General features: G+C 41.2%; 1 protein-coding gene across 1 annotated transcript in view; it reads right to left on the reverse strand.

Moving 5' to 3' along the window:
* CD2AP (CD2 associated protein) overlaps positions 1-12,241 on the reverse strand; it is an 87,509-nt gene that overhangs the window by 62,299 nt on the left and 12,969 nt on the right. The window contains exon 2 of the mRNA XM_080614638.1: positions 956-1,116. Coding sequence (XP_080470764.1) covers positions 956-1,116 — 161 coding nt within the window. The remainder of the gene's footprint in view (positions 1-955; positions 1,117-12,241) is intronic.

Genomic DNA, 12,241 nt, shown 5'->3' on the forward strand with positions numbered 1-12,241 from the left:
CTGCAGAGAAAACAGAAAAAAAATTGAACAATACAAACAAGAATTTTGATTAAAATTAGGACACAAACACAGAATAAATATAAAAGGTTAAATAAAAGGTTTGAGAAGCAATATCTCGCAGCAGAAAATTGGTGTAGAGTTTGTCACACGGCACCTAGTGAGACAGAGCTCCCAGAGAAGAGGCTCATCTTCATTAAGATGATGACTAACCCAAAGACACAACAGTGCTACAACCCAGCAAAGCACTTACTTTTCCCTTCCTATTTCAGATACTTGCTGCTGACAAATGGGGAGCCCAGCCAAGAAACCAAACAAGCTGAAAGCCAGCCTGATTCCATAGTTACCTTTCAGCTGGGTACATTCCCTGCCCTGTCCCTTTGCATGGTCACAAATAGGCAGTGCCAGCAATGGGGAGTCCAGGGTAGGGCAGAATTGCTCCTTCAAACAAAGCAAGTTAATCCAGGCTGAAGTACCCACACAACTGTAGCCCGAGGATGTAGTTTTTCATTATAGCTGAGATGACTGGGCTGTGATCTCACTTTCCCAGCTCTCTCCTTACTTCCTGTCTTCTGCAAGGGTAGGCTTGGAGGTTTTTTTGTGGTTTTGGTTTCTTAATCAGTTCATCTCCCTAAAGCAGGTAACTATGGCTACAGAAAACTGTTAGTGCACTGCAGCAAGAGGGAGACAGAACATACAGCGCAAGGGTACAGACTAAAAGAAATGAAGTGAATGAGAATAACAAACAAACAAAAACAGTTATATGTTTTTGGTTTCTTTAGTATGAAAAAGCATACTAAAAAAAAGGGTAATAATTTAAAAGGCCATCCAGTTAAAAAAAAAAAATCATCTTGTTACAAATATAACTGATGTGTGTGCTAGCCATTTCAACATAGTTTCAGTAGTAACTAGCCTGCTGTACAATCACAGTAAAAACAAGCCAATACAGAAAACTCACCTTCACAAAATTGTCAGGGAACATGCCCCTTTTGCCATTTAGCTCCCCTTCTAACCATCCTTCTTCTTCCAGCTTTTTCACATTCTTGATGGTTTCCCCGACTCGGATTGTTAATTCATCGTCATGCACTGCATCATAGTCATATTCCACAATATAGTCAACTAAAAAGAAAAAAAAACCCACAATGAATGTAACTCAGACATGGAAATGCAACCTGATAGCCATGCATGTACAGAAAGGCAGACCTAGCAACAAATGCTAAGAACAAGTGCTTCCATTGCAGCACAACTCATCTGGGAATTATAGTGAATTTTGAAAGGGGAAGAAAACTGGACAGTCACTTGTTCAAATAAAGTAAATTTAGGAATATGACAGCAGGTCATATGTTGATGGTGGTGGGTAGGATTTTGGACATGTGTGGTGGAAGGGATTGCTGGCAGTGGCTTTTTTTTTTTTCCACGCCGCCTAAGTCCCAGCCTAAGATATACCAATTATGAATCACTGCCCACAGGGCAATCATTTGTTACTCAATGAATATCTGGGGCCAAGGAAGGAGAAAGGTTCAAACTGTGCACGTATGGTACATACATGCAATGTTTTTTTAATTCTCATACTTGCAACTGCTACTATATCTGCAAAAAAAACTGATTGCTGCATACAGAATAGTTTTGCCTGATTTAACCAAGAAATGTAACATAGCCCGAAGGTGTCCGATTGACAGTATCGTACAACTTAAATTGCACAGACTTATAAAGGCACCCTCCTTCAGATTTATCTGGTTTCGAATGAAAAAAGAATAAGCAAGAAAACTTGGATTTTGATATAAGAAAGTTTACCCAGAGGAACATAGCAATATATTTACACACTTGTCCATCTGTTGCACAAAATCCATGAGAGTTGCTTACTGACAGCTTAAGTCTTGTTTGGCAATAAAGGCTCGTTTGTTCATCAAGAAATTCTGTTTATGCCAGAAATTTCCACGGACCTGCAGCAATCAAATTATCTTCCCTCACTAAAATCCAGTTAGGATAGCCAGGCACTACCAAGCATAACACTGTGCTCACTGAAACCTCCCTCTGTTCTGCACATCACAACAAGCATGCAAAGATGAGAGCACAACATGGTTAAAAGACAGAAATCCTGAATGGTAATAAAAACTTTTTCCCAGGTTACTCTTTATTCTATCAATGCATAATAATATCCAGTAATTAATTCACAAATTAAGGAATCAAATGGGAGAAAGTATTATTTCCTGGTACTGAACTTACAGCTCCATTAAATCACAGAATCATAGAATCACAGAATCAAGGTTGGAAGGTTGGAAGGGACCTCAAAAGATCATCTAGTCCAACTCCCCTGCAAGAGCAGGGTAACCTAGAGTACATCACACAGGAACTTCTCCAGCCAGGCCTTGAATATCTCCAACGTAGGAGACTCCACAACTCCCCTGGGCAACCTGTTCCAGTGCTCTGTCACTCTCACAGTAAAGAAGTTTTTCCTGATGTTCACATGGAACCTCTTATGCTCCAGTTTACACCCATTACCCCTTGTCCTGTCACTGGACATCCCTGAGAAAAGCCTAGCTCCATCATCCTGACACTCACCCTTTACATATTTGTAAACATTGATGAGGTCACCCCTCAGTCTCCTCTTCTCCAAGCTAAAGAGACCCAGCTCCCTCAGCCTCTCCTCATAAGGGAGATGTTCCACTCCCTTGATCATCTTTGTGGCTCTGCGCTGGACCCTTTCAAGCAATTCCCTGTCCTTTTTGAACTGAGGGGCCCAGGACTGGATACAGTATTCCAGATGCGGCCTCACCAAGGCAGAGTAGAGGGGGAGGAGAACCTCTCTTGACCTACTAACCACACTTTCTAATTCTGATCTGTGAACGGTTTTGATCAAAAGTGTTGCTGCATGCATGCTATGATATATCCTTTATTCCCCTGTTGCCTACAGATGAAGTCAGAAAACCCTCAGTAAAAAAAAACTGAACTACAATCATGGTGCCATGAATACAAGAGAAGCCAGAACGATTTGTCTGGCAAACTAGTTGAATATAAACAGGAAGACCTAGTTTTGACTTTTTCCTTTAAGAAAGAAAACTTTTCTTCATCATGAACAGAAATCATCACCAGATATCTGCACATGATACACACTCTGGAACTCCCTAATACACGCTTTTTGTACTGTATGTATTTGCTTTTTGTAGTGCATACATCTATTCTTGCCAAATGTATTCTCTGAGCTTACTTCAAAGCATAATTTCCCCATTACTGCCTGCAGCAAGCATAGTAATTTTGTCTTGCTTCTGCACTGTCTTTGGAGTTGCTGACATGAAATATCACCTAAATAGAAAATTCTGGCAGCCACAGATCAAAGACAACAGCCATGCATCACTTACAGTTTGGAAATAAAAATGTCATCTTCTAACCAACTTAACCCATGCATTTTAGAAACCTACAAATGCATAAAAATGCAAGAAATTGCCATGTTATATATTTCGCTCATGATAAACTCTGGTTTTAAGCATATTTCAGTGTCACACTACAGGACAGTTTTGCAAATTTTTACAAGAAAAAAAGGCTCAGAACACACTGTCAGTCATGGTAAATGTTTACAGCATTGCAGACTATGACTCAAACTGCCAAACACCTGGTTCTTTTTCCACAGAAGCAGTAGGTAACCATACCCACACTATGTCAACATGAACTAATTATTTTGAAAGCTCCTTTATTTTCTCGGGAGAACATTTCTATATTTGTGCTTGAAATGCACAACACGTTCATTTTGGTCACATCACCTTTGCTGACTGTAAAACATTGACTTGGTCATGCCAACAGCAAAAGGAGGATGTCAAGAACCTCTCAGTCATCACCTATGCATCTTTGCATTCCAAAGACAAGTAGTAGTAAATTAATATCAGCTTTTTATGTTTGAAATTTAGGTTCTGGATTTCCTCTTATCAGCGCTACTCAATACTGCCCTCACTCTCATGGACACACATACAAAACAGATATAAACTTTATTATCTCACCTGTAAATTGGAAGGGTCATGGGGAATGTTAAGACAGTTTCATCCCATACTTTTTTACAATGTGGTAATAGAAACAGCAAGAAACTACACATCTCACTACTATGTGGTCCTCAAGAGGAACACTTACAAGTTTTAGCAAGTAGCACTGAATTAACTGTCCAGATAATTTGGACTGCAGTGTGATGGGCAAAAAAAACATTCTAGTACCAAAAGAGTCCAGATTAAATAAGCCTCTGAAAAGTCTTCAAATATAATATTTACCCAAGTGAAAACGGTGCCCAGTGGTGACAGAAAGTGTTTCTAAGGAATCACAATCCTTATAATAAGAAAAATTAGGAATCATGGCAGTCCACAGTTTATACTTCTGAATGCTCCTGAATTATACCTCTGAATGCTTCAAGTTCTTGCTTAAAAGTTTTCCTCAAGAACAGATGTGACACTAAAATCATTCAGCAGTAAGGTGAACTGCAGTAACATAAGCTGGTCAAAACATACAAAAATTAGAAAGTCTCAACTGGTTGAAGGTGCAGCAGAAAACTTCGGCAACACAAATTACCAAACACACCTATCTTACCTCCTCTCTGCTTTTTACACAGCTTTCTCAATTTCAAACTTTATTCAGATCCATTATCTGTAGCTTAAAAGTCTATAATGACCAAGTACTGGATAGAAAATAATCTTCTCAAGCTTGAGTATGAACACTGAGAGGTTAACCACGCTTTGCTTGCACAGCCAGCAGGACCAAAACTCACCTGAGGAAGACAACATTCTCCCGGTTTTTCAGAGGCAGCATGGGCCATCCCAAACCTCTTCCTTTGTCTTTTTTGTCTTTATTCTAGATCTCTAGCAAGAGACAACTTATTTTGGCAAGAATTCAAATATAAATATAAGACAGCATCTGACACATGCTTCCAATCAAAGGAAGAGGGAAGGAACCAAAACCAACCAGCCAACTAAACACACACAAACCAAATCAGAGTCAGGTCAATTAGGGTATTGTAGAATATAGACTGTAACAGACAAAGACCTGACAGAACATATTTAGAAACACAGGACCACTACATTTAGCATCCTGGTAGCAGTCATTTAGTGCCCTTGTATCAGTCAAGGTGCTGGAAGCTCTGTTCAATGAGACAAGAGACAGCTAGGCCAGTGTCACCCAAGAGTACCAGGGTGGTGATGGTGAGAATCAACAAAGATATATGAAGATAAAATCATGCCTGACCAACCTGACAGACTCCCACAATGAAATTATTACTTCACTGGATGATGAGAAAGCAAGGGATGCTGTCTCCCTGATGGAGTACAGGCCAGATAAGTGTAAAGTGAAATGGAGTGAAAACTGTCCAAAATGCCAAGCTCAAAGGGTTGTGATCAATGACACTCAGTCCAGAGTCACCAGAGCTGTGCCACAGGAGTCAGTGCTGAGTTGTTCAAAATCTTTATCAATGACCTGGATGATGAGACTGGATGCACCCTCAGCAAGTCTGCAGGTGATTAAAAAGTACTTATAGAGTGGCTGACAGAGCAGATGGGTGTGCTGCTATTCAGAAGGACCTCAAAAGGCTGAGCAAATGGGCCAACAGGAACCTCATGAAGTTCAGAGGGAAATGTCAAGTCCTGCCTCTGGGGAGGAACAACGCTGTGCACCAATACTGGCTGTGGACTGCTTGGCTGGAAAGCAGCTTGGCAGAGAAGCACCTGATGGACATGAGCCAGCAATGTACCCTTGCAGGAAAAGGCAGCCAACAGCATCTTGGGCTACATTAGGAGTACAACCACCACTAGCAGGTCAAGGGAGGGGATCCTCCCCCTCTGCTCAGCCCTGGTGAGACCCACCTGGAGTGCTGGGTCCTGTTCTGGGCTCCCCAGGAAAAGATAAACAAACATACTGAAGTGAGCCCAACAAAGGGTCACAAAGATGACTAACAGACTAGATTATCTTTATGAAAGGAAAGGCTGAAAGGGCTGGGAGAAGGAGCAAAGTGATCTTATTGATAAAGGAGTGGAGAAGACTGAGCGCTGCACAGCAAAAGCATGAGAAGCAGAAGACACTAGCTAAACAGAACAAACTTCACTTATGTGTATAAATATATACATACATAAATACACATACATGGAGAGTGTGATCAAAAAATGGAACAGTCTGTCCCGAGGGGCTGCATAGTCTTAGAGATGCTCAAAACCCAACTGGACATGGTCCTGAGCAACCTGCTGTAGCTGACTGCTCCTAGAGGAGAGTTGGACAAGATCGTCTCAAAGATGCCTTCCAGCCTTAGCGATTATGTGACTGATTTGAGCCAAAGATATACCTTAGGTGGCAACTTTCTGCCATCCAGCCATCAGAGCTTTCCAACACAACCAGAAAACTTCCCAGACAGTGATTTTTGAAGGTTCTGACCCACTTTCAGGGGCAGGGGATTGATATTAAATCAACAGTGTTAAGTAAAAAAGTACTGATGGGACATCTTTCAGAGAAATGTGGTTATAGCAGGCTTTATGGGAGCGGCCTGTTCAGCTCAAGGTTTTGAATAAGATGACAACTTGACTAATGAAACAATAAAGCAGGACAAACACATCAAAGCCAGTCAGCCCTGTCAACAACTACAGACTACGCTGTTCCCCATGGCAAAGACAAAAAGCATCCTAACAGAACAGAACTGCCTCCTTGGCAGAACAACTCCCACTGTTAGCCAACGCAGCAACGCTGCCTGCACAAGGCATTCAGTCACTGCTGGCACAGGTGGACTCTGCTTCTCCAAGACTGACATAACTGGCTTTTCTGCCAACCACATCCTCATGCCAAAGCAGAGAGCAAGCCTCCTGATAAGCATGGCTGCATAACACCCACCTTCACTGATTTTAAACAAAGGAAGTCTTCAGCTACTCAGACTCTTTCTGAAGGTGGCTGTTACAGGTAACTAAGGCTCTCTGGAGCCCTCCAAAAACAAATCTATAAACAAATGAAGAAAAAGTGGAAACATACTGAAATTCTAGCATGCCTGTGCCTTCAATAAGAATAACCAATTGTCAGAGACTCACCCAGCAAAGAGCACAATTTCACATTCTTGGTACTTTGTTTAGGATATTACAATACTATCAGAACCCAGTGACCATTCTGTGGTAGCCAGAAAAAGACAAAAACCAGATACAAAATAAATCCCATGAAAGCCCACATTTAAAAGCTTATAAAATGAAAAAAAAAATTAAATTGTGGTATAACTGAAATCCTTGCATATAACTTTCAAGCCATTCAAGAAGCCTTGCTGAAACTTGCTGCAGACCTGGAAGGACAGAGTCCAACATGAAACAGCAAGAGGAGCTTGAAGTACATGCCATGCTCTGTAAAGGTCTCTTCAGGGATGTTTTAGGTCAGTTCATATTCTAAGTCATTTATTGGAACATGAACTCTGGAAAGTTGTGTGGCCTCCAGAAGCATCTTGCCAGCAGAACTGCAGTTACACTAGAAACTGAGATTTTGCTTTTCCAATTTATCATAACAGACAGTTGCTAAATGCCCAAACCAAACATTATTAGTACTGTTATTTCCACTTATCCGTCACAAAAAACCCCAACAGTTTAGACTCCTATAAAACAAATTTAACATTTGTTATTATGCATGAATACATAGAGTTACTAAGGTATTTAATTTTTACTAAGGTGTTTAGTTCTATAGCAGATAGCAAGCTTACAGTGGACAGAAAAGACAACAGAAGATACAATCTTGTCCTTGTAACTATCATATTTTTCTTCAAAACTATCTCAAAATCAGATGTTGGTCTGAAGGAGAAAGCTCCTTCCAATTATTTTCCCCCAGAAACATTGCTATAATTTGTGAGATATAAGTGTTCCAGATGTTTTAATAGCAATACTATAGTATACATTTGGCCACTGAAGACAGACCTTAACACTGAAAAAGTAGTCCAGGTGTTTAAATGCTGAACAATGGAAACACCTCCAGAAGTGTTAAACATAAGTAGTGGTTATAAGAATGTTTTTTCCCACTTCAACACCACATAATTAATCCTCTGTTACCTGACCTGAGTCACTGGTGACAATCCATATGCTCAAATAAGGAAACCTGGTGTACTCCCATTGCCCTTAGAATTCTAGACCCTGCTTCCAAACCTGCCTGAGTTTTGCCCTTGCAAAGCTCTCCTGGTAAGATAAGTGCACAAGGCAAGCACCAGGGTTTGGCAATCAAAGACAAATCCCTCCTGGCCAAGAGCCTCCACTGCTCTAAAGCCAAGCTCTTTTGCTCTGCATCTGCTCCTGTGATTCACTCTCTTGTTAACACAACGACCCACAATGGCCACAATAATCAGTTCTCCAAAAATCAAAGTATGCTTTTGGGGTACAGATGTGGGTTTGGTCTTCCTCACACTGAGTAGAGAAGTGCCTCACATCTACTACTATTAGGGAAACCACAGTGACCACTAGTCTTGTTCAAGATGTTTCTTTCCTTCCTTTCATGCCCCAATAGCCATCAGCATAAGCAGCAGGCTACATACTGAACCCTGAAAGGATGGAAACGTAAGATATTTCCTACCTACCCGCTCCTGGTGCCCAATACAGCTATATCACCGACTCAAAGTGGGAAACCTGTAAAGTTGTACTTCTAAGACAACTTAACCCAAGAATGCTGCGATCCCACCCCCTCCTCTGTGTGCATTCCCATAGTCCCTTCCCCCTGCTTTGCATTTAAATTAGTACTTATTTATACTCCTGCTGAATCAGTTTAAGAAAACTATTTTTTGCCAACTTTCTGCAAGTTAACCTCCCTAGGATGGCTCACTGCAGGGTCAGAGATGCAGGACTGCATCAAACGCAACTTAGATCAACATCTACATCATTGCTACAGTCCAGACCAGAAGCATGCTTCTTAATGAAACTTCAAACCATTCTCATCTATTGTGCTTCAGTTCATGGTGTGGAGTAGTCTCACATTAAGAAATCTGGATTTACTTTTACTGAAACTAAATCAAAGATATACAGCCCAGAAACACTCAATGCACGCTGACCTTTAACTGGTGTTAAATCCAAGGGATGAAACTAGAATTACAATGATATAAAAAAACCCAAAACATGCACCACAAATGCTAGATTCCTAACACCAGCAGTTTCTTCCTATGGATCCACTCATCTCACCCCCAGGAACTTGCTGCTTTTCACCTAGCTGGAATCTACCATGAAACCACATGCTAACATAATGCATAAACAACATGAGGTCACTGGATTCCTGTCAACTTCTATGGCAGGGCTGCAGTTCCAAGATATTAAGAAATTAAACAAGGAAAGAGTATATTTAACTAGCAGATACCATACAGTCTACAGATACTTTACAGTACAGCTCACCACAGCCTTCATTAAGTCAATAGTTTTAAGTCACACTACACAGAACAGCAGACACTTAACCAAGCTGAGCCATGTGGAATCATCACATTCACATTCCACATGGAGGAAGTGCAAAACAGCTGCGTTACAAAGACTATTGAAAGCATTAAGCATCACAAGGAAGATGTTCCACCCTCACAAGTAGCTCAGAAGGAGGTCAGGTGCCTCCTGCTTGGGATCATAAATAGAAGTGACACATAGCACAGCCATTTCTACCTGTCCCCACTCCCACATGAGCCATACCAGTTGTGCCAGCTCCAGACCTGATAAACAGCTCTGTACCAAGGCAGGCACACTACTTCCTGCTCCTAAAGCTTTGATCCCTTATATGGTAGGAAAACAAACTTCTGCTGCCACAAGGAAGGGATGTGGCAGAAGAGGGACTCTGAAGTTTAAGATAATGCCAACCTCATATACCAAATATTGACTTAAGGTCTTGTTTTAAGCAAAGTGCCCTGAGCCATCAGGGTTCTTGCATTAGCTCATAATATAACAACATACTGCCAGTGGAACTGAGAGATTTCCATGCTATTCCATGTACATTTTAAGTATATACAAATAGTTCCCAATCTGCTGTAAATTGATTATTCCTGTAGTGTATTGTTTCATCTAGTAGTGGATTATTTCAGAGTCAGAGAATCTAAATCTGTAGAATTTATTAGCTCAGGTGCTGGGCAAAACAAAACTTGCTTTCAAGCACTAAAGACACCTTCAATACGAACACACACTGTTGGATCCAAGCTGATTCTACATAAAAACAGATCAGCTGTGTCCACCCAAACTCAGGGAGCACCACAAACACCCTGCTGCCACCCAGCAGGGACTTGGTTTGGATCCCAACAGGATTTGTTCCATTTGAAGCAATAGCCTTCATACACTTAACAAGACATCCCATGTCTCAGGTTTTTTAGGTTCAGTGCAGCATTAGATGAGCAATGGCAATCCATTTCTACCCTACAGAGTCAGGCCAGATTCCCAGCAAGCCCCCTTTCCACTTCCCCAGCACAAGAGCTGATCAGAGACCTATCCCCGCCTGAGCTTGCAGTCATGCAGTGCTGTGATGGGACAGCTCAGCCTTCCAGTCCCTGCCCTCCTTCCTCTCTCAGATTAAAAACCCAGTCTTTTTAGAAGGGAGTTTAAAAACCAACTCTTTCCAATCAACCAATTTTTCTTGGTTATCAAGAAAATATATCATTCTTCTGGAATACAGTGTATCTTTTCTATCACAATTCACCAATAAAAAGCTGCTGGATATATGTGATAGCTTACAATATTAGAAACTTAATGAGTACTTTCCAGTGTTTACATTAAACATATTTTAAACTGTTACAATGATAGCTTTTAGGAAACAAGAAGAAAAAAAAAAAAGGTCAAAATAAGCACATATGGGGACACCCACCCCAAAAAAAAAAAAAAAAAAAAAAAAAAAGGCAACAAAACCACTTTCAATCATTGTTTAAAATTCACAGGATTCAATATTTCATTTGGGACTTGCCCAAACTTCAGCAACAGCAGCCCAGTTACCATCATCTTTCCATTTTCATTAAATACTACAAGCTTAAAGGGAAAAGAAAAAACTACCATTGCAAGAGGTGAAGAAATAAACTGGAATAAAAAGTAGTTCTGTTATTTTCTCTGAAGTATGGGGTCCCAGCATATTTTATACTTTCTAATGATAATGGAGACCTTATTGCAGCCTTTCAGTATATAAAGGGGGCTTATAAGAGAGATGGGGAGATATTTCTTACAAGGGTATGTGACAGGAGAAGGGGGAATGGCTTTAAACTGACAGAGGGAAGATTTAGTTGAAAAGAACTGTTGTGGTTTAAGCCCAGTCGGCAACCCAGACTGTCTTCCCCAGCAAATTCTTCGTGCGCACTACAGGATCTTTATCCCCTTCTACAGTATGTAAAAGTTCTGACTGGGATGGGCCAGCCTGGTTGGCAGATCCTCTGGTGTTGACCAACCAAGTGGCCTTTGGTAAATGTGTATCCCAGTGTTTGAAAGTCCCACTACCCATTGCTCTCAGTGTAGTTTTTAACAGCCCATTGTACCATTTAGTTTGCTTAATTGCAGCACATGCTTCACAGTCGTGAATAACTTGGACTATAGTGTCCATTGTTAAGTCCACTCCTCGATCACAGCCCATCTGAATTTTGCATTTCTGCCCTGATGGCCTGAAGTGTCACGGGCCCACCAGACCAAAAATAATTCACCCTTATGTTGCCAATCTAAGTCCATCTGAGCCACTTCAGTCTTAGCAGCTTTATCCACTTGTTGGCTGCAATACTGCTGCTGCCATAGTTCTCTACTGTGAGAGTGGTAAGGCACTGGCACAGGTTGCCCAGAGAAGCTGCCCCGTTCCTGGCAGTGTTCAAGGCCAGGCTGTATGCGGCTTGGAGCAACCTGGTCCAGTGGAAGGTACCCGTGCCCATATTCTCTTTCAGGATGTTTCACAACAGACATTCTGTGACTTTCACAAATTTCATGTGATCCACAAGATCTGTCAGATCCCTCATTAAAGTTTCTCATATTTACAATTTTACATCTGCAGCTGACAGGCAAGTCTGCAGAATCTGGCCAAACTAAAATTAATTTCAGCCACTGAACACCCCTCCCAGAAAATATGTTTTCGCTGCTATGCTGCTGACATCCCAATCACAAGTCCTCCAGCAGTACAATCAATCGCAAGCCAGCTTCAGCTACTGTCAAAGTCAGTGGTAAGGTAATCTGAGTAAATTTTGCTTTTTTTCTGCTTCATTTTCCTTTCTATCCTGCAGTGTCTGCTATTTTTCCTTACTCTTTTTGGAACTTGCTTTATGCTGCATCACCCCTTTCTAGCACAAACATTCTCTGCT

Source organism: Psittacula echo (assembly GCF_963264785.1).
Source record: "Psittacula echo genome assembly, chromosome: 4".
In the NCBI taxonomy this organism is placed as follows: domain Eukaryota; kingdom Metazoa; phylum Chordata; class Aves; order Psittaciformes; family Psittacidae; genus Psittacula; species Psittacula echo.